The sequence below is a fragment of the Peromyscus leucopus genome, chromosome 6, assembly GCF_004664715.2.
Source record: "Peromyscus leucopus breed LL Stock chromosome 6, UCI_PerLeu_2.1, whole genome shotgun sequence".
Taxonomy (NCBI): Eukaryota; Metazoa; Chordata; class Mammalia; order Rodentia; family Cricetidae; genus Peromyscus; species Peromyscus leucopus.
The window spans coordinates 67,801,067-67,824,222 of record NC_051068.1 but is presented as its reverse complement, the minus strand read 5'-3'; the positions used below and the strand labels follow the sequence as shown (position 1 = coordinate 67,824,222).

The following is a 23,156-nucleotide window of genomic DNA, read 5'->3' as shown; positions in this document are numbered from 1 at the left end:
CACCTGCCTCTGCTTCCCAAATACCTGCACCACCACAGGGAGAGGGGGGCATGACTGAAGTAAGTGCCATCCAAATCAGTCCCATTGTCCTGGGCACAAATGTGTTTATTTATTTATTTAATTTAAATTACACTCATGATATTTATTAATTACACTCATGATATTACTTACATTTGTGGTATTCATTGATTACATTTGTAGTATTCATTCAATAATTATATTTATATTCATTAAATACATTAATTGTATTGATTTATTACATTCATGATATTATGTCCTGATACTACTGTCCATTTGTGAGGCTTTTCCATCACACAAAACAGAGATCCTTAGGAAATCATTGCTCTATATTCCTTTCTTTTCCATCTTGAGATAACACCTAATCTTTCTGTCTCTATAAATTTGTATATTCTATATATTTCATGTAATACAATTCTATAGTATTTGTCCTTTTTTCTTGAATGTAAAAACATTTTATGTACAACCGCAGGAGAAATAATACACAGATAGCTTGAACATAAAAACAGGTTATAATTCAAAAGTCCAGGGTTATTTTAAACAGTAAAATATTTTCTCTGTAGAAAATACTGGGCACGAATTTGGTTCTGCCATTGCTTAAGAGTGGTCCACACAGTGCTGGATGCATAAGTCTGAGGCCTGCATGTTGGATGTTGCCCTGCCAGCTCATGTCTTATTTAGGGGTTCAGCCAGGAGACACCCATTCCAGTTACCCCGTGGACTCTAACCAGTGTGAAGCCCAAAGTGGAAGAGCACATTATAACACGCAGGTGCAGGTCCAGGGGCCTCTCGTCTAGTCTAATTTTTATTTTTAGTGTTTTTCTTTCCCTCCGCATTTGCATGTGAAGCTGCCCCGCAGCTTCAAGCTCTGTGGGGAACCTTGGCGGGTCCTGGTAAACACCAAATGCTAGTTCCTTTGTGTCCAGTCAGGTCACGAGGGTAGCCAAGGCCCATTGAGCACTTGGGGTCCAGGTACTTAGGTGTCTCCAGGAATCTTCATCATGGGCTTTCAAACAAAAACGAACAAACAAAAACCCTCTATTTTCATGGGCTTCAAACCAAACCAAAACAAAAAAAACAACAAAACAAAATAACCCAAACCCCCGCCCCACAATCAAAAAAACAAAACAAAACAAACAAACAAACAAACAAAAAACCAAAAAAATCAACAACTCTAACAGGGGAAAACACTGAGATGCCCGGATTCGGAACTGTAATCTTGAGGACGGTAACCCATGTTTCTCTGCTCCAGACTCCAAAGCGCACACTGTTTGGCGGCCTCTGCAGCAGCCTTCAAAGGGCTGCTGGAAGGCGAGAGGAAACTTTTTCCTCCGAGAGGTTTCGGATGCCTGTCTTCCTTCCCTCAGACCAATTAAATCACAGCCTCTGGGGGCGACGCAAACACCGGTGTCTTTCCGGACTCCTGGGTTGATTCCTGTAAGCAACCGGGGGGCTCGCCCTGCCCTCTAGTTTAACAGCCAGAGGCACTTAGCCTCTTCCATAATCTTGTTCTAGAAAGCAAAAGCCAAACCCGGGGGCGGGGTGGGGGGCGCTAATTCCCCTTCGCTCAGGGTCACAACCTGGGGGGAGGGGCCCCGGTGGGGGGCCCCTGACGATCCCGGCTCAGGTGTGTTGTGGCTGCAGGAAATCACCCCCTCCCGTGGCCCCGAGCGCCGGGCGGTTGCGCCATCCAAGCCCGGCTTTCGTAACCGCGAGCCGGGGCTGCCAAGAGGAGCTTCTGCACCGGTTCCTCAAATGTTTCGCTGTTGCCAGGACGGCCCGCTGCTCTGCGTCACGTGCAAGTGGGAAGTCGCTCCGACACCGACTTGAGCCGCGCCGGGCCGAGCGCTCGCAGTCGGTGCCGAGCCCGAGGCGGACGGCCACTGCTCTCGGGGCTCCCGCCCCCCGCCGCCCGGTCCCGGCTGCGGAGCTGCCCCGCCGCCCGCCGCCCCGCGCACCAGGAAGCATGCCGGCCGCCGGCTGCGCGCTGCTGGCCGCCCTGCTAGCCGCGCCCGCGGTCGCGATGGCCCTCGGGAGCTGCCGCGCGCTGGGTAAGACGACCTGGAGAGGGCAGGGGGATGTGACATTGGCTCGTTCCGTGGGGAGTGTGTGTCCCCCCGCGGGCACCGGGGTGCCCGCCCGGGGCTGACCCACCTGTGCTGATCGCGGTGGGGGTTCGCGCGCCCCCTGTTGCGTCTAGCACCTTTGGCTGCGGGCTCCCGTCTGTCTGGACAGTTGCCTAAAGTCTGAGTACAGGACTGTGTGTTTTCCCGAAACCTGACTCTGGCGTCTGGTTCCCAGTGTCCCCAAGTGTCTTACTCAACTGCATCCCGGGTCACTCCGAAGGGAGGCACCCAGATGGCGCGCCCTAGCGGAGTAGTAGCCCCTTCTGGAGACTCCTTTGTGCCACCGGCTCCGTCCGCTTTAGCTGTGGCACCCACCTCGCTTGGCTCTCCCCAGTTCCACTGCGTGTCATGTCGTGCGTGATGACAGTGACCTGATTGTGAAGGGTCTGACATCATGGGCTCTGAGTCACGGGTGCTCCCGCCTCACATACTTAGTCTTTTAGCCAGTACTAGCCCTGGCACGCAGAGTGCCAACACCCACCCCAACCCCAGTCCTGTGAGTCTGACAGCAAGGGATGTGGGGCCTTTTGGAACTGTGCCCTCACCCTCACCCCCACCCCGCCCCATCCCTTTCCGATAAGCGGGTGGACCAGGCACGGGGTAGGGGTACTGTGCTACTGCGCTCGCCCTCAACTGCACTCCGCCTCGAGGGTCTAGGCCTCTCCGTGGCCTCTGGCTTCAAGCCCAGCAGTCTGCCTGGTGTCTTCTGGAGGAACTGGGCAACTGCTTCTGTACTTGTTATTTTAGGGGCTGAGGACTTCTGTGGGGCCATGGAGAGAGTCAAGGGGCGCTAGGGAGATTTCCGCCGTGCTGGTTGTGGAGTCAGTGGCTGGAAAACACAGCTCGCTCTCTCTCTCTCTCTCTCTCTCTCTCTCTCTCTCTCTCTCTCTCTCTCTCTCTCTCTGGCAGAATTCCACATGCTCGGCTTGGTACCCCTGCATGTATTTTCTTTTTCTTTCTTTTTTTTTAGGCAGGGTCTCACATAACCCAGACTGGCCTCAAACTTGTGCCTCTCCTGCCTCATCTCCTGAGTGCTGGGATTTCAGGCATGAACCACCATCCTGTATTCCTGCAGTCTATGAATCTGTTTGTTTGGTTTTTGTTTTTGATAAAGGCATGTGACACTGCCGCCCGACTCTATACATATTTTTAATCTTCGACTGGATTGACATAAAGCTGTGAGAGGAGCCTGGGATCCAGGGAGGTGCTATGGGAGGCTGTCAGCCCAGTTGTTGGATTCCCCAGCCCTTCCATGTCTCTGCGTTTCCTCGCCGTAGATCCCTAAATACTTCTCAGTGAACCAGACCAGTAGGCAGAGCTGAGGGCATTTGGGCCAAGTCGAGCATCCCTCTCATCTGGCAGAATTCTGGGGCAGGAGACGCCGACAGAAGAGAAGTGAAGGTCCCCGCTTGGCTTCTCATGGTGTGGGCAGGACTGAGGCCTCCTCTTCCCTCTTGGTCTTGGGAGAGCAGCAGTGGACCTCTCTGCCTGTCTCAGTTACTACTCCCCCTACCCGCCCCAGCACCACGCCAGCATTTCCCTTTGTTCCTAAGGAGTTGCAAGGCCTTTTGGGGACGAGTTCTGTTTTCCTGTGGTTCAGAAAGGACACCCAAGGGTGGGGGTGTCTTCTGACCTGAACAGCCTTTAGAAGGCAGAACTGCGAGCCTGGGGAGGAAGTGAAAACTCTCCCCACTCAGAAGGAAAATGCAGAGAAGTACAGTCCCCAGCCCATCTCCCACACCCACACTTGCAGGGCCGCACACTCGAGATCGGCAGGCAAGAAACAAGCATCTCACAGGAAGTGTGGAGCCAATGATTGAGATGTGTGGCTTTAGAGAAGCGAGGCCCGCTGGAGCTGGCGCACAGGGGAAGCCCATCGGTGGGAGTCTTCAAGTCTGCGCTGCCAGGGCCCGCTAGGGCTCCTCTGGTGTCTTTGCCACCTGGGTAAGGCCCTGGACCAGCTGGCATTGAGACCTCTGCTACGTCAAACATTTCTAGGTGCTGCTGGCTGAGGTGGGCATCCAGCTTCAGTTCCTCTTTCCTTCTGCAAGGCAGGGAAATACACACAGCAGCATCGAGGCCTAAGTATCTAAATCTCCTCTCGACTTCCGAATTCCCTTTGGGGCAACCTTTTTCTGTCCATACAACTCACCTGTATTCCTAGCCTCATCCTGAATCAGTGTTTTTCTGAAGGCAGCTTTTATTCTAGCATTGTTTTTTGGCTAGGAAGGATGGATTTTTATAAAAAAAAAAAAAAGACTTTTTTTTTTTTTTTTTGTACTTTGAGGCAAGCTTTCTCTGCAAAACCCTGGCTGTCCTGTAACTCAGTGTATAAATCAAGGTAGCCCTGAATTTAGATATTCACCTGCCTATGCCTCTGCTTCCCGAGTGCTGGGGTCAAAGTCGTGCACCACCACACCCAACCCAAAACGACGATTCTTGATCCCTGTCTGTTCATTAAACGTGTATCAGAGCATCAGAGAGTACTTTCTAGACTTTCAAAAATCAAATCGTTGCTCTTGATTCTGGAGCACTGCCAGGGTTGAGGACATTTGCCTAAACAGTTGAAGACCTGAGTAAAGGGCCTCCCTCCCTCCTTCCCTCCATCCGTCCTAAATCAGGCTCCCTGTTACCAGAAGTCTCTCCCCATCTTGGCTTTCCTCCTTGTTTATCCGTTGCAACACACATTTATGGATTCCCTGGAAAGCCCTTGGGGACTGTGTGAGGTCAGTGATGCAGACTCCACCCTGAAAGGATCCTGAACATGGCCAAGAGCAAGTCCTGCAGAGAGAGATGGTTCGGTCTCTCTGACTTGAACACCGGCTACCAACCCGCTCAGGAGGCAGCTAGACAGAGGAACCATCTCTGATTGGGACCTGAAGGCAGCAAGAGCCTGCCTGTTCTCTGCCTCATCTGACCCTCATCAAACCGTGTAGACAAGTGCGGCCTTTGCCGGCCTACATGAGTAAAGTAACCCCAGAGCTCCCTGGTGCAAACACGTGTTCCCTCCCCCTGCAAGCCTTTCATCTGCCCCTGCAGGCCTGAGTGCCACAAACCCAGTCACCAGATTGAATCGAGGGCTAAAGCTGTCTTGGACAAGCCAGTGGCCATAGGTAGCTACTAAAGTTTAAGTTAATAGAAAAAGTAAAATGGGTGAGATGGCTCAGGAGATAAAGAAAAGCCCTTGCTGACAAGCCTGATGGTCTAGGAACCCAGACCATGGTAGAATTACTCCCCAGGGCTGTTTCTCTGGCTTCTGCATATATACTTGGCTTGCACATGCACACAAACAAACAAATAAATGTAATTAAAAAAAAAAAAGCTGGTGTGTAGTGGCCCATGCCCTTAGGCCCAGCACTCAGAAGGCAGAGGCACGTGGATCTCTGTGAGTCTGAGGTCAGCCTGGTCTACACAGCAAGTTCAAGAAAGAGAGGGGGAGGAATGATTTCTAGATGTGCTTGATGGTGCAATTCTAGCATAGAGGAAATCGATGCAGGAGGATTACAAGTTCTAGTCCAGTCTCAGCTACAGAGACAAAGAGGGGGGTTGGTGGAGGGGAGGACCCTCAAAATAAAAAACAGAACAAACTTTTGTACTTTATCACATCAGTTACTTTCCAGTGCTCAGTGGCCCGCTGTGGCTGGTATGGTTGTGCGGGTCTGCTCATGAGCATCCCCGTAATCCAAGGAAAGTGTGTCGGACAGCGCTGGCCTAGAGGGCTATGCAGTGTCTCCCAGAGCCATCTGCTGTTCTTGTCATCCTGCCTTGACCCTGTCTCTCCTCCACTTGAGCTCATTCTGTGTCTGTGATGGCCGAGGCTTTGGAGCCAGACAGATGTCACCCCATGATAACTATAAGTGGCTTTAGGATTTATTTATTTTTATTTTGTGTGTATGGGTGTTTTGCTTGCATGTATATCTGTGTATACACACGAGTGCCTGGATTCCCTGGAACTGGAGTTACAGACAGTTGTGGGCCCTTGGAAAATTATCTAGTACTCTAAGCCACTGAACCACCTCTTCAGCCTGAGACTTTTTGTTCTCATCTAGGAAAAAAAAGATATAGAGATAGATAAAATTGGACCTGGAGGGGTCTGCAGGGATGCTCAACACTTAAGATCACTTGTTGGTCTTGCAGAGGACCAGGGTTTGGTTCCCAGCACCCACATGGTGGTTCTTATCTATCTGCAACTCCAGTTCCGGGGATCCAGTACCCTCTTCTGATCTTCTTGGGTACCAGGCATGTACACAGTGTGAATACATATATACAGGCAAAACATCCATGCATGTAAAATAAAACAAATCTTAAAAACAATGCAAAAAGTGACTTGGAAGGCTGGGTGTGTTGTGGTAAGTGCTTTTAATCCTAGCACTTAGGAGGCAGAGGCAAGGCCAGCTTGGTCTACGCAGTGAGACCCTGTCTCAAAACGGCTTACAGACTTGGTGTGCACGTTCTGCATCCAAGGATTCTAACAACCCATGTTGGAGGTACCAGAGAGAGAAACAACAACAACAACTGTCTGTCCAGGATATGCACAGACTTTTTTCTCTCGTTATTCTTTAAAGAGCACATGCCCACTGTTCCCCTGGCAGTGTGAACGCTCAGGAAATGAGGGGAAGGTAAGAGGATGTACCAAGCTATCCACAATGACTGCATCGTTTTGTCTGGGGTCGGGAGCATCCTTGGGCTCTGGTGTCTGAGGGGGTTCCTGGAAGCAGTGGCAGTCCTGAGGACGACTGCGCGGCCTCACAGGTGGCTCGGAGGATTCCATGGGTTAAGTAAGGGGATGACAGACTGTCCAGAACAGTCTCTGGTACAGAGTAAGTGCTCAAGTGGGTGTGGCTAAGGATCCATTTAGTCTTAAAATATGGTTTGGATTCCTATTGTGTTGCAGGAGCCTTTGTAAATAAGGTATAGCAGTGAACAAAACAGAAGGAAACCCACGGTTTACTGAGCAGCCTTCTAGCAGAGCGACGATGGATAAAAGTGTGGCGGTGACGGGTGTGGAGGGCAGAAGGGCAGGGACTGTGCTGCCGTGTGTGCGAAGCAGGTATAGGATGGAACACAGAACTGGTGCTTTAGGAGGGTCTCCCTGAGAACGGATCTGAGTGACTGCCTAAAGGAAGTAGGAAGATGTTTAGAGACTGTATGCCCCTGCCCCGAGAAACCAAGATCCAGGGTCCTGAGTCCAGCCTTGATTTTTATTTCACTCATTTATGTGTTTTGCCTGCATGTATGTCTGCGCTCCACTTGCATGCATGGTTGCTCAAAGAGGCCAGAAGGGGGCATTGGAGCCTCTGGAGCTGGAGTTACAGATGGTTGTGAACCACCACGTGGGTGCTGGGAATCCAATCCTGGTCCTCTGAAAGAACTCCCTCTTTCTAGAGACAAGGTCTCACTATGTAGCCCTGGCTATCCTAGAACTCTCTGTGCAGACCAGGCTGGCCTCAAACTCACAGAGATCCCCCTGCCTCTGCCTCTCAAGTGCTAGGACTGAAGGTATGGACCTGGGAGGAACTCTTAGTGAGTCATCTCTCTAGTCCCAGCTTTGATGTGGTAGCTGAACTCCAGCCACGCTCTCCACCCCCCCCTTGTCCCTCGCCAGCTCTGCCTGGTGACTTCTAGCCGGTGTACTCCCGAGGCCCTGGATCCAGGCTGTCTCCCCAGTACCTGTTCTCTCCCTACCTCCTTCCAGAAAAATCACTATTTGTGATATTGTGTGTCTTCCCTTTCTGTGGTGGTTACAGTAACGGTGGCACTGAGGAATGGCGGGGGCCAGAGGGACAGCAGGTCTGGTCAGCTCTTTTGAGATCTCAGAGAATATTTGTCGTCTAAAGTACAGTCAACAAAGAAGAGTTTAAAAAAGACTGTTGAGGCCGGGTGGTGGTGGTGGTGGCGGCGGCACAGGCCTCTAATCCCAGCACTCGGGAGGCAGAGCCAGGCGGATCTCTGTGAGTTCGAGGCCAGCCTGGTCTGCAGAGTGAGTTTCAGGACAGGCACCAAAACTACACAGAGAAACCCTGTCTTGGGGAAAAAAAAAAAAAAAAAAAAAAAGACTGTTAAAATATGTGTGCTTTTACATGTTGATGGGAGAGATTTAGAGACCAAAGAATTGAAAGGAGTAAAAACTGGTGGGACAATGTCTTTGAGTAAATAGCCAGGAGACAGATGGCCAGAGGGCCTCAGAAACTGGCCCATGATCATACAGCAAGAACGTGACAGACCAAGGTGTGTGTGTGTGTGTGTGTGTGTGTGTGTGTGTGTGTGTGTGTGTGTGTGTGTAGGCAGGTTCACAAGCACATATGTGCACGTGCATGTGGAGGTCAGTCACAGAGACTGGATGTCTTCCTCTAATGTCCTCCAGCTTAGTTTTTGAGACAGGGTCTCTCACAGAACCTAGAGTCTACCAACTGACTAGACTGGCTGGCCAGCAGGCTTGGGGGAACCGCTTGCCTCTGCCCCTAGTTCCTGCACCTTCGCGTGGCTTACGGACACATACCCCTGTGCCCAGCTTTTTAAGTGAGTGCTGGGGACCTGAACTCATGTTTGTGTGGCAGGCTTACTGACTGGGCCTTTCCCTAGCCCCCTTTTTATTGTATGCATGGTGTCAACAACCCCTACCTTTCCCAGGACATTGGGACGACAAGGTCGCCTCTCTTCCCAGTGTCCTCATCAGAGACTCCTAGACTCTACTGATTAGTGTGACCAAGATAATCCCCCTCCTGCCCCAGGAAGTTCCCACTGCCTTCTCCTAAGAATTGAAGAATATTCTAGGCTGTGGTGTGGGTATTAGCGAACCAGCATAGTGTCTCTCCGCCACCCCAGCCCCTCCGTATCCCTTCACATCACTTTTAGTCTAGGGAAGGTTTCTCAACCACATTTCACTCTTCCATCTCCAAGAGAGGCACCTGAGCGTTAGGGCCAGACCATCCAGGAGCCTCTGGGAACATCACTTCAGACCCGCAAAGACACGACAGTACTTCCTGATAGGGTAACAGTCAAGAGTGGGGCTCAGCTGCTGCTGACCCTCGGAGCCTGCTTTGGTAGGAGAGGGGAGGCCATGGTGTGAAGGCTTTGTCACTGGAGTGGGGAAAAGGCCGAAGTGCAGGGGATCATGATTGCAGCTCACAGCAGCTCACAGCAGCTCACAGCAGCTCACAGCAGCTCACAGTGTTGGCGAGGTCAGGGGTGTTATGAAAGCCGCGCGGAGGGTTTCACCTCAGGTATTGAGTCTCATCCTCACAGCAACATTTTAGGGTGAGCACAGCCGTTATTTCCACTCTGTGAACGGGAAGAGCAAAGCCCGGAGAGCTTGAAAAGTCCTTGCTATGTAAACCAGGGTGGCCTTGAACTTGAGCTGATTCTCCTGTGCTTTCTAAAATTCTGGGGTTACAGATGTGCGCCACCTAAACAGAGCTTATTTATTCTCTTTGGATGGCTCATTATATGAATACACCCTCTTTATTTGCCCATCCCCTCTGGGGGTGGAAACCAGCGCCTTGCTCATAGGGCAAGGCCTTCCACCAGCCCAGCTGTGTCCCCACGCTTGGTCTCTTTTGGTGGACACTTGGCCACATCCCACCTTGCTGTTGCCGACAGTGCTGTGGGGAATAACTTTGGCACCCCTCATACTTCAAAAACACACCCACAGGATAAAGTCCTCCAGGGGACCTGATGGGTCAGATGTCACTGTAATTTGAGAGGGGAGAAGTTGTGCCAATTTATACTCCAGCAAAATACAAGCATGTCGACGTCTGCACACCTGCCAGCGCACTATTAAAGTGGCCCGCAGACAGGGGTGGTGATGGCACATGCCTTTAGTCCCAGCACTCAGGAGGCAGAGGCAGGCAGATCTCTGTGAGTTCGAGGCCAGCCTGGGCTACAGAGTGAATTGTAAGCCAATGGGCTGCATAGAGGCCCTGTCTCAACAGAACAAAAACACAAAATCAAATAAAAAAAAAAATGGCCTCTGCAGAGGTCAGTATGTCTGCGTGGAGTTAATTTGCACACAGCTTCTCCGAGTGAGGCTGGATGGGTGTTTCTCTATGTAGCAGGCATTAAATAGTTCATTTGCATAATCTGCCTGTTTATACTGTTCATTTTTCAGTGAGCTGTTGATCTTTTTCCTATTGTTTACGTAAGCTCTTACTATAAAAAGGAAGTTAATCTTATACAAGTGATAAATGGTTTTCTGGTTTGTCTTTTATTGTTGGATAGCAAAGTTTTTCTTCCCCCCATACTTATTTATTTTGCTTTGTTTCATTTTGTTTTTGAGACAAGGTCTTGCTGTGTAGCCCAGGCTGGCCTCAAACGCCTAAACCTCCTGTCTCAGCCTCCTGAGTACTGGGATTACAGGAATGATCCACCATTCTCAGCAATTTTTTTTTCTTAAAGCTACAGCTAGATTTATATGGCCTCTGTGTCATATTTAGTGAGGTCTTTATGCCATTATCATTTTAAAAGATTCTTCTTTTTCTTTTACTTTTATGAGTTTAAAATTTAAAAAAGCCAAGCAGGGGTGGCAGATGCCTTTAAAAGCCCAGAACTTGGGAGGCAGAGGCAGGTGGATCTCTGTGAGTTCAAGGGCAGCCTGGTCTACAGAGTCAGTTCCAGAAACCCTGTCTCAGTCGGGGGAAAAAAAAATCACATCTATACTCCTAGCACTTGGGAAACAGGATTACTGGGAGTTCAAGGCCAGCCAAGTTAGTGTGAGGCCCTGTCTCCAAAACCTAACTAATGTATATATATTTTAAAGGGACTGGAGAGATGGCTCAGTGGTTACGAGAACATACTGCTCTTGCAGAGGACCCAAGTTGCCAGCCTGTAATTCCAGCTCCAGGGGATCTGACCCATGTCCTCTTCTGGAGTCTGTGGGCACCTGCACTCATGAGCAAATGGACGCGCGTGCGCGCGCGCGCGCGCGCGCGCGCACACACACACACACACACACACACACACACACACACACTTTTTTAAAAATCTTTAAAAAAAAAAAAAAGCCAGGTGGTGGTGGCACATGCCTTTAATCCCAATACTTGGGAGGCAGAGGCAGGTGGATCTCAGTGAGTTCGAGGACAGCCTGGTTTACAGAGTGAGTTCCAGGACAACCAAACTTGTTTCACAGAGAAACCCTGTCTCGAAAACAAACAGACAAACAATAAAACAAACAAACAAAAAAGAATTTAGAGCTGTTGAGATGGCCCGGTGGGTAAAGGTACTAGAGACACAGGCCTGGTGACTTGAGTTTGGTCACCAGGACCCACATAAAGGTTGACAGAGAGAACCATTTTCACAAAAGTGGCCTCTGGCTTCCACACGTGTGCCGTGACATTCACACACACCATGTTAGGCACCCCTCATACGTATAATAATAAATGCATTTAAAAGTAAATTGAATATTTGGCCAGGTATGGTGGCACACACCTTTAATCCCAGTACTCAGGAGGCAGAGGGAGGCGGATCTCTGTGAGTTTGAGGCCAGGTGATCTGTATAGTGAGTTCTTGACAGCCAGGGCTGTTAGAGAGACTATGTCTCAAAACAAAACAAAATTTATAAATATTGGATTCATTTTGAATTAACCAAGGAATGAGTCATGAGGTTTACTCTTTTTCCAGTTATAACCTGATATCCCGTTATTGTTTATTGAATATGCCACTTTTCCTCCATTGATTTTAATTAATCATAGTACTGGGGATCGAGCTTTGTGAATGCCAGGCAAGTGCTCTGTCTACACTAAGATACATTCCCCTTCTCTTTTGTTCTCTCTCTCTCTCTCTCTCTCTCTCTCTCTCTCTCTCTCTCTCTCTCTCTCTCTCTCTCCCTCTCTCTCTCACGACAGGCTCTCATGTAGCCCAGGCTGGCCTGGAACTCAATCTGTCCCCTTAGCCACTTTTAAAGTGAGCCATTCAGTAGTGCAGACATGTCACCCCGTGCTGGTGTTCGAACCCAGAGATGGAGCATTTTGAGCATGCTGGGTGAGTGCTCTACCATTGAGCTATATCCTCAGCCCTAGCTTTTATTTCTGTGCTTTCTAGTCACTTCTGTAGTTTAGGTTTTTATTCACATGAGACACTACCACACTATTTTGATTATTATACCCCTAGTATAATATGCTATATTGGGCAGGACTAATCTCACTCCCATTTTTTTCCCTTTTCAAAATTTTCCTGGTTATCTTGATTTGTTTACTTTTCCATTTGAACTTTAGAATCAACTTGCCTGTATAAAAAGTCCTGTTGTGTCCTCTCCACCTACCCCCATAGGGCCTCATCATGTAGTCCTAGCTGGCCATAAACTATGCAAAGCCAAGCGCGGGGGCACATGACTATAATCTCAAGCACTCAAGAGATAGGGTCCCAAGGTCAAGAGTTTAAGGTCATCTTCAGCTACTTAGCAAGGCCGACCATGAAATCCTATCTCAGACAAACAGATGTCTAAACAGACAGAAAGAACTCACTTTGTAGACCAGGCTACCTTTGTACATTTGCTTGTGCCTTTGCTGGATTTATGGAATGTGTGCCACCACATCGCACCTTTTTATTAGTATAAACTCCAGAGATCCAGGAGCATTGCTGTTCTGTGGTGAAATGCTCTTGTTTTGTGAGACCCGCTGGGGCTTACGCATAAAGAGGCTGAGCTGGGGCCGCAGAGCTGGACACCTGGATTCCACCAAGAGAAAATGTCCCACCGTCCTGAGCTGCTTCCTTTCTGATGACAGGGAGTGTGTATGTGTGTGTGTGTGTGTGTGTGTGTGTGTGTGTGTGTGTGTGTGTGCGTGCACATAAACAAACTCGTGGCACATGGAGTGAGGGACGTAGGGCGTGGTGGGGACTTGGGAATCTGTATGAAGCTGTGTGGCGCCAGTGAGTTAGGTCCCCGGAAGAGTGCAGGGCAGCAGAAATCTGACTGCTCCCTGGATTTCACAAAGGCTGTGGACTCCCAGAACCTCTGAGAAAGAACGCAGCTGCAGAAGCCCCTGGGGGTAGGCGGAGGAACCCCCCCCCTTTTTTTTTTAAAGACAGGATTTCATACTGTAATCCATGCTGGTCCAGAACTCACTGCAATGCCCCTGCTTCAGCCTCCCAAGTGCTGCAGTTATAAGCGTGAGCCGCTCTGCCAGCAGCCCCGCTCCAAACCCTGATGACTCTCGTTCTGGCTGATGAAGCGCAGTGGGGCCTGCAGAGGCTGGGTAGGAGAGAGGGCCAGGGAGGGATGGTGATGTTGTGGGACATTCTTTTGGGACCTCCAGTTCCCAAATAATGATAGGGAGACTTCTTATTAATTAGGAAAGCTTGGCCTTGTCCTTGGCTCATTCCCAACTAGCTCTTCTAACTTAAATTAACCTGTCTCTATTAATCTGCGCTCTGCCACGTGACTCATTACCTCTTCTCCATAATGTACGTCTGACTTCCTAGGTGTCTCACTGGCGAATCCGCCTCTCTTCATCCCAGAGTTCCCGTCTCTGTCCAGAAGTCCCGCCTGTTCTCTCCTGCCTTGCCATTGGCTGTTCAGCTCTTTACTAAACCAATCAAGTGCCCTAGTCAGGCAGTGTAAAACAGCAACACATCTTCACACAGTGTGGTTAAATGTCCCACAGCAAGGTGGGGATATTTATCTGTGACTTTGCCTATGCTTCCTTCCAGCCTGTTCGATTCTCTGGGCAAGCCTCTAGCTGGTCCTCATCCTTGATGCCCCCAAGTGTCCGCAGCATCGTAGGTATAATTCATACTCAGTGGTGGGGTGTGTGGTGGTCAGTGTCTACCTTAGCCATCACTGCCTGCTGATGCTGCTTGGCTATTATCCTTCCTAACCTTGGGCCCAGGATCTTTCAGGGCCACAGCACTGCATAGAAATCTGTAACCACTGTGTCCACAGCACTGCATAGAAATACTTAGCCACTGTGTCCATAACACTGTGCACAGAAATCCTTAGCCACCATGTCCCACTCTTGTAACTCAATCCTGGATGTTACAAGTTTTTTTTGTTTGTTTGTTTTGTTTTCTGAGACCGGGTTTCCGCTCTGTAGACCAGGCTGGCCTCGAACTTTTGAAATCTACCTGCCTCTGCCTCCCAAGCGATGGGATTAAAGGCATGTGCCACACCACCTGACATTTTTGTGCCCCCACCCCCCACTCCCAGCTGAGGACGGAACCCAGGGCCTTGCACTTGCTAGGCAAGCGCTCTACCACTGAGCTCAACCCTGATTCCCAACGCTTGCTTGTTTGTTTTTTAAACAGCCCCAACAGCCCCATGCTGCTCACTGTACTGTCTGGAGCTAGCTGAGTGTTACTGTCAGCCTACCAGGACTACTCTGTGGGGTTCGTAGGGCCCTGGAGGTGAGGGGAGCCTCTGACCCGAGGGAGCTTCTAGGACAGGATGGAAGTGAAGAAAGGCGTCAGAAATTCCAGCATGGAGAGAGATGGATCCCCTTCAAGGGCGCTCCTACTTCTTCTGACTCCTTAGCTCTCGAGCTTGGCTGCCTCCTATCGAGGGTTTGCTGGGGGAGCCGGGGGAGGGTGGGGTTGGTAGATTTACCTGGGGGACAGCCTTAGGGAGATCCGTAAAATTCCTCCTGACCACATTCTGCCCTCCTTCCCAAAATATGAAAACCCTAACTGTGGCCCAGAGCCCTGGTTAGGCCCTGAGACCAAACTGTCAAAAAAGGAAGAGCTCTTTTACGCTGTACGGCTGGGAAGGCTCATCGCTGGGGGGTGGACAGACCTGAGAGCCAAGAGCCCAGAGCCCGGGACGTAGTTTGAGCTACACTGTGATTTCTGGCTCTGGTTCTCCATGGAGCGAGCAGCGGGAGCAAATCCCAAGAGTCCTTAGGTTTCGAGTGGTGGCTGTCTCCACCTGCTTCCTGCTGCACCGCCTCCCCACAGTGGCTTTCTAGACCAGAGTCCCCAGAGGCCCTGGGGGGGGGGCGCGGCCACGGGGGGAGGGGACGACGACGAGATCAGTGCCAGGGCCTCCTCAGCCTCTGATTGCTTCATCCCTAAATACAGATCCGTGGGGATGGGGCAGCAGGATATCCTCGGATAGCTTTCCTCTAATTACTTTATAATCTTGGAGAGATAACCTGCCCAGACCTTCCTGGCCTGGGGCCATGTGATTTTCTCAGGAAGCCGGGGAGGACCCAGTCAGTGTCTTTCTGGTTTGGAGCTGGTCACACCACGGGTGTCTGAGTCAGCGCCCAGAGTTACTTTGCTGTGGGACCACAGGAGTTCCTCTCACAGGCCTTTCTCCCATGGGTGTATGGTCCACTGGGTAGGTGGCGAGGAAGGCCTAGCCAAGGTAAATACTGACTCCGCCAAATACAAGGCAAATACAAGCAGGTACAAGGAGTACGGGCCCATTTGTGGGCTGCAGCTGGCGTCCTGCCAGGAACCATTCACTGGAGAAGCATCTGGGAGCTGGCTCAGAGCGAGGGCCAAGAGCTGTGACACAGAGCCTGGACCTACTGGCTGGCTGTGACCTGGGGGCCGCAAGGGGCCAGCTGGTCCTGGCATCTCATGGAGAAGCAAAAAGGCCCAGGTGTGAGACAGCCAGGGAGGGTGTGAGGTCCCGAGGCAGAAGGGGGGAGGCATCATACAATTGCTGTCAGTGGAGGGCAGAGAAAGAGAACTGGAGCCCCACTCCCAGGGTCCACTCCGTGTGGTCCACACTGAAGAGAAGTCACCTGTCTTCCTCGGAACTCAGGTGTGACAGAGCTGGCAGAGGAGAGGAAATTAGATCAGGGAACATGGTGGTGAGCGTGTGTGAGTGTGTGGTATGTGTGTGGTGTGTGGTATGTGTGTGGTGTGTGGTGTGTGTGTGTGTGGTGTGTGGTATGTGTGTGTGAGTGTGTGTGGTGTGTGGTGTGTGTGTGTGAGTGTGTGTGTGTGTGTGTGTGTGTGAGTGTGTGTGTGTGTCAGGGTCTGAGAGAAGCCTCTGGGGTAAGGTGGGAGAGAGACTGCCCCCCCCCCATGCCTAGTATGCACACCACGCTCACTAGCTGTGGGATTTGGGCCAATTCCTTAAACAATCCTACTTCATTTTTGAGACAGGCCTTCACTGTGTATCCCAGGCTGGCCTTAAACTCATAAATCTCCTATCTGGGCCTCCTGAGTGTTGGGATTACAGGCTGTCCTGGGCCTTACTTGGTTCCTGAACTTCTCTGAAGTTCCTGTTGCCTCAACAGTCTGACCAGGGATGGGGATGGTGTGGAGGACACCCCTGGCCACCAGGGATGGGGATGGTGTGGAGGACACCCCTGGCCACCAGGGATGAGGATAGTGTGGACAACACCCCTGGCCCAGCAGACCTTCTGAGGGCTCAGTAAAACACCCACTGTGCAGGGAACATTCTGTGAAGATGGCTTAAGTACCATCGCGTGGGAAGATGTGCGGTGAACATTCTGTGAAGATGGCCCCAGAAGATGGGGGATGGGTTCTAGCCCTTCTGTGGAAAAGGCAAGGATAGACAGAGAACACCAGGGCCTGTCTAACCCCATGGGAATGAGGTTTGCATTTGCTTTTGCTTGAACGTGAGTTGCCCATGGACTCCTGGCACCCCCTCCACACCAAGAAGCAAAACAAAAAACCATGCACACTCAAAATCTCAAAAACAGAAAAACCAACATATGCAAGCATGAGACCAATAAGACACACAAAGCTATATGAGGCCAAGCGTCTGCAGAAACGCCGTTGAGTTCATCTTGTGGTGGCCATCTGCTGCTGGGCATGGGCCTGTCCTGAAGTGTGCTTACTATACCCAGTGAGAGTCCACTGGAGGCCGATTTTCCCTTTGCACGAGGGTACCAATTTCCGATTCTTGGTTGGAGGTGGGACATGTCCACTCCCCTCTCAGCGCTGGCCCCATCAGGCTTGACCCTGTGCAGGCCCTGAGTCTGCTGCCACAGTTCTGGGAGCCCGTGTGCACATCGTGGCTGTTAGGGCTGGACTGCGCTGTTTCCTTGGAGTTATCTATCACCTCTGGCTCTTACATTGCCCTCACTTCCTTTTCCACGTAGCTCTCTCGGCCCCGATGGGGGAGGGGTTTCGTGAAGGCATCCCGTTGAGGACTGAGTGCTCCAAAGTCTGTCCAGTTGGACACCCACCTCCTTTCAGATCAAGGGCTTCAGTGCCTCAAGAGGACTTGCAGTGTTGCGCCCTGCAACCCAAGAGGCTGGAGGCCACCCTGGGCTGCCTGAAGTGGGGCAATGGGTGGGATTAGCAGGCACATGTTAAGTCATTGTCCTCAGTGCCTGGTTCACTGCTTACATAAACAGGGCCAGGAAGCCGAACTTGTTTTTGCTGGCAAGAGCCTCAGTAGCTTCGGGAGGAGTTGAGAAACATGTCATCACGCATACTTCTCTCTGGCTATTGACATTTGCAAGTTTACATGAAGGGGGAAGAGGAGCGGGGTAACCCCAGCTCTTCGCTCTCTGGAACCAGACCTCAGGGTGATGGGAGAGAGCTCCGCTTTCCAGAACTATGCTGCGGAGTCCTCAGTAGAGGGTTGTCTGCGTGGTGGTGGAGCTGGTGGCCCAGAGAGTGGGCTAATGTAGGCCACACAGCTAGGGAAGCGAGGAAGGTGAAGGGAATTTCCCTCCCTTAAAGCTGTGCGGGGAGAGGAAATCATCACTCTGAGACCCCTGGGATGGCCTGGCCATCCACCATCCCCTGACCCAGTGATCATCCAATAACTATCTACAGTGTATGTTCAAGTTAGGCATTACCCATGGGAAACAGAGCTGCTTCCTGCCCTCTGGGGAGAGATGGAATACTAGACTTCAGGGGGGGGAAGGCCCGACACACATGACCTCTCGTTGCTCAGAGAAGGCAAATGGGCCCTGCCAGGGATACCCACACTGCCTATAACTCATGGATAAGGCCAGATGCTACATGCTTATAACTTCAGCCCCTTGAAGCCTGAGGCAGGAGGATCACTCTCACTTTGAGGGCAGCAAGCTTAGTCTTTATAATGAGTTCTAGGTCAGCCAGAGCCACAGAACAAGAACCTGTTCCAAAAATGAACAAGGCCTGGCAAGATGTTAGCTTGACCCCAACCAGCCAGCTAGCACCTAAGCTCATGGCCAGGTCAGACGCCAAGTGTGCCTGCAGGGCAAGGATGCGCTTTGGGAGATTGGCGGGGCATTCTGCCCTCTTTCCTGATTTTAGTCCTAACTTCTGTACATCTGCCCTCCCTGCAATGTCTTGTCAGAGCCTGGGATGAAGTGTCCTTTTCTGCATGGGACAGGCCTTGGCGAGGACCAGAACGACTCACAGTCCTTGGATGCTCCCTCTTTTCCCCTGTGATGCCTTATGATGCACTAGGAGCTGGGCGTGGGGAGTTGGCTCCTTCTCAAGGTCATTGCAGAAACAGGAAAAAAACATGGCCGCTGTCACAGAGGCTGGCATGGGGGGCAGGATGGCACTTAGCTTGCAGACGCCTTAGCAGGGGCCTCCTCTACCAGCAGAGCCAGTGAGTGCTGAGCCATCCTCTTGGGAGGGTACTCACACACCCCCCCCCATTCTCTGTGGGGCTCCCTTCCCTCCTTGCTGGGTAAGGAAACTTCAGGCCTCTCCAGCCGTCCCCAGGACTTTCACTTCCGGATGCTTTAAATGTCCTGTTCCTTTTTATAATGGACTGGTTCTCTGCAGCTGCTTAGCAAACTCCCAATGATTTCTCAGGTTTCTCTTTGCCCTTTAGAACCAACGACTGACTTATCTCTCCTCTGGTCTCAGCATCAGGAACATTTTATTTCAGGGCAGCCAGGACTATGGGTAGTTTTAAGGCCGTCAGGAATCTGGAGATGAAAAAGATGATAATGTGGAGGAGGTGGAGAGAACACAGCACAGAGCAGATGTTAGTAGCTGTCAGTACTCTCTCTCTCCTAAAACTTGTGGTCTTGCCTGTTAGGACAGAAATTTTTTGAATTCTTCAGAAGGAGACAGGCACAAGCTTGCTGCCTGAGAGAGATCTCACGGCCTGAGCGATTGCTCAAGGGCAGATGTGGCGTGCTCTTTGCTGAATTTCATTCTGTGGAGCAGCGGCCACACCCCACACTGCCTGCCCGGTTTGGGAAGGGAGTCTAGGGTCACTATGGTACCTGCCCACCTGATTCCCTTTGTGCCTCCTCCCATGGGGCCTACTGAGGCGGAGTCCTGGCCACCTTCACGGGATGAGATGTTCAGATGGAAAAAATGGAAGCCGGGCCCAAAGATGGCTCCTTGTTTCCCCTCAGGAATCAAACCAGCTGGGAAGGGTGGGCTCGGGGTGCAGTCTGACAAAGAGTTACAAGATGGGGGTGGACTCTCCAGTCTGGAAGTGTTTGAGTCCACCCTGTCACCAGCACCCCACGCACACTGCACCCCTCTCTAGGTAATAACCCAGATCAGTTATAGTGTCTTTGTGTAAAGACAAAAATATGCAAGAGTAAGACAAGACCCGTGTAGAACTTTAAAACCTGGGAAAGCCCGGCTGTGCCCATTGGCCCAGCTTCTACCGAAGCAGAAGGATCTCTTTAGCCATGGTTTCAAGGCCAGCTTGGGGAGTGAAGAGACATTCTGTCTTAGAAAACAAAGCAAGCGTCAGCAAAGGTGACGGGGATAAAAGGAAGGGAAAGAAATCAGTGGTATTCCATCCTCTGGCTAGGCAGACGGCGAGAGGTCCAGGGAGGATGCTTCCAAGACCATCACTTCAAAGAGCCGCTGCTGAGGATGCCGCACTGTCTAGGACCTGGGCACCGACTCAGCTGGGTCAGGAGGCAGAGCAGTGGTGGGCTGGGGATGTCAGGCCACCCTTTGGACCGGCTCTGGGTTCCTCTAGACTCGTCTCCCCAGTGAGAACGTCTTTTGATCATTAGGTATAACACGCTTCTGAGATCAGAGTTAACACAGCATTTTTTTTTTCACAGTCCCAGAAGAAATATGTTTTGAAGCAGGGCTGACTGGCACCACTTACAAATGGGTTTTATAATTAATTGTTCCTGATTTAAAGAAAGCAAAGACCGGTGACTCAATTTTAAAGGTCCAGAAGACCATTATCAAGTTCCTTGGCAGAGGAAGTGGCCATTATGTTGCTCTTTACAGCTCTGCTTTTGTGGAAGAGAAAATAAGATTTTTTTTTTTTGCAGGGTGGCGCGGGGGGGGGGGGGGGTGGGGGTGTGTTTCTCCAAATTGCCTGAATGTATTATCCATTGTTTGCAAGTAACTGAACAGTCCTTGCCAGTGTTCAGGCTGGTCACCCAACATGCAAAGGTTTCTCCTGGGAGGGGAGGGGATAGGGAAGTGGCCATGGGGCACTGGTTCTGGAACTGTGGAGGACAGAAGAGAGCCCCGTCTCCCCATTCTTGTTTTGCTTCTGCAGCACCTCCTGGCTGGTCCCCAGGGCAGGCTCTGCTCTCTGCACCTCAAGGATTCCACTTGGACCACTGTGTCATCCCCCACTGTCCTTCTGGGAGTGCGCCGTGGAGACCCTTGTCTGTGAGAATCCTATCTCAGATCGGCATGTACCAAGCACCTGTTGTGTTGGCTGGATGTTGCAGTCTTGTCGCCAGGGCTGGGTGGTGACCTGTATAGGCAGTTATGAATACTTGATAATGGGAACATGTGCTGTCTGGTTATTTTGTTGATGGGCAGATAGAGTTACACAATCCTAGATCTTATATGTCAATCACTTAGCGTATAGCCTCTTGATATTACCAAGAGATGCGGTAAGCAGATGCATCTCCTGCCACCATAATGTGGCATACTATTTTATAGCAAAGTTTTATTTTGTTGAAAATTGTGTGTGTGGGCATACATTTGTGTGTGCATATGCTTGTGGAAGCCAGAGGCTGGCATAGGGTGTCTTCTTTCATCATTTTCCATCTTATTTATTTTTCAATTAAAAAAAATCACATCTAAAGCCAGGTGGTGGTGGCACACACCTTTAATCGCAGCACTTGGGAGGCAGGGGCAGGCTGATCTCTGAGTTTGAGGCCAGCTTTGTCTACAGAGCGAGATCCAGGACAGCCAAGGCTACACAGAGAAACCCTGTCTCAGAAAATAAAACACCATCACGTCTGCGTACTTAGTGTAGGGTGCACACATTCCGTGGCATGAACATGGAGCCGAGAGGACAACGTTCAGGAGTTGGTTCTCTCTCCACACCACTTGGATTACAGGGGTCAAACTCTGGTTTCCAGGCTTGTCAGCGAGGGCCTTTACCAGCTGAGGCTCCTCCGTGACTCTCTCTACCTTATTTTTTGAGACAGGTGTCTCACTGAATTTGGAGCTTGCCAATTGAGCTAGCTTGGCTGGCTAGCAATTCCCAGGGACCCTCTGGCTTCCACCTCCCTAGCGCTGGGATTACAGGCACTGCTGCTGTGTCCGGCTGACCCATGGGTGCTGGGCATCAAACTCGGGGCCTGTGTGGTAAACACGCTACTGCTGGAGCCATTTCCCCAGCTGCATTTTTTTTTATAGTGTGTGTGGTGTGTGTGTGTGTGTGTGTGTGTGTGTGTGTGTTGTGTGTGTGTGTTGTGTGTGTGTGTGTGTGTGTGTGTGATGCACATACTTGGAGACACTAGAGGACAAATCTTGAGGAGTCAGTCTGTCCTGCCGTCTTGGATCCAGGGATCAGACTCAGGTTGTCAGGACTTTGTGCGAGCGTCTCCACCCACGGAGCCCTCTTGCTGGCCTGCTCCCTCTGTTTTATTGAGACAGTCTCAGATAATAACCCAGGATGGCCTTCAAGCTGGATCCATGGGAGAGCAGGGCCTGGCACTCCTGATCCCTAGGCCTCTACCTCAAAAGTGCTTTGGAGTCCGGATGCTGTGGAGTTTGAATGAGTATGACCGCATAGGCTCCTGTGTTGGAGTACTCAGTTTGGGAAGATTAGGTCACACACACTCCTAAGGATTGACCTTGTTGGAGGGGGTGTGTCACTGGGGGTAGGCTCTGAGGTTTCAAAAGCCCACACCAGGTGCAGCGCCCCCTCCCCCCACCAGATCAGGATGAGAAGCTCTCAGCTACCGCTCCAGGACCCTGCCTGTCTGCTTTCCGATAGGATGGTAGTGGACTAACTCTCTGAGACGGTAAGCCAGCCCCCAGTTAAATGCTTTCAACTAAGAGTTGCCTTAGTCATGGTGTCTCTTCACAGCAGCAGAACAGTGACTGAGACAGAGGTGTAGCACACTGCCTGGCTAAAACTTAAAAAAGGAAATAGGAGGGAGTCCATTCTGAAGTCAACACACTCATAACCCTTCCCGGCCAGACCGGATCCTGAGCTCCCTCCCCCTTTAGCTGAGTCGGTAGCTCGGGTCACACCAGCAGCACTGCCAACGTGGGCATGTCGTGCTGTGGTGTGACCTCATGGTTGCTACATCACTGGCCATGGACTGCACTAGTTTCTGATCTTACGGTGCCTCACTCTGTGTGGCCTGTGGGTGACCAGAACATCTTGTGCCCGTGGCTAGTTCAGGACAGCAGCATGTGCAAATGCCAAAGAAAGCACGAACTGTCCACGGTGGCTGGACTTTTCACGAAAAGTGCCTTGCATCTGTGGTCCAGTGGCACTCTCAGGCTGCCTGGTGAATTCTGATATTCGCTCTTCAGCCGGCAGGGGGGCTCTTGCTAGCGTGCAGTGGAGCTGCCTGCCAGCAGAATTCTCTTATGCCAGCATTTCTGTCTAAGCTCCCACATGTTCAAAGTCAGTGCATGAGCTTGATGTCTGTGTTGGCTTTTATCCTTGTCTGCTTTGTCCAGTGGGAAATGGGAGGGTGAGAATATTGCTATGGTGATGTGGAGGGTCCTTGGGCCTGCTAAAACTTCACCTCATTCAGGCCAGGCATGGTAGTACACGCCTGTAATCCCAGGACTCAGGAGATGGGGAGATGTGTATCAAGGTTATCCTCAGCTATATAATTAGTTTGAGGCCAGCCTGGGCTACATGAGACCCTGTCTCAAAGACAAAACAGAACCCAGCAGTTTTGTTTGGGAAGCTTAGAGAGTTACTTGTAAGAGTGCTAACAGCCATACTCATTA

General features: G+C 51.0%; 1 protein-coding gene across 1 annotated transcript in view; it reads left to right on the top strand.

Annotated features, from left to right (window-relative positions):
• The first annotated feature begins 1,190 nt into the window (after positions 1-1,190).
• Positions 1,191-23,156, top strand: part of Il6r (interleukin 6 receptor) — a 51,299-nt gene continuing 29,333 nt past the window's right edge. Inside the window, 1 exon segment of the mRNA XM_028890832.2 lies at positions 1,191-2,069. Coding sequence (XP_028746665.2) covers positions 1,985-2,069 — 85 coding nt within the window. The 5' untranslated portion in view covers positions 1,191-1,984.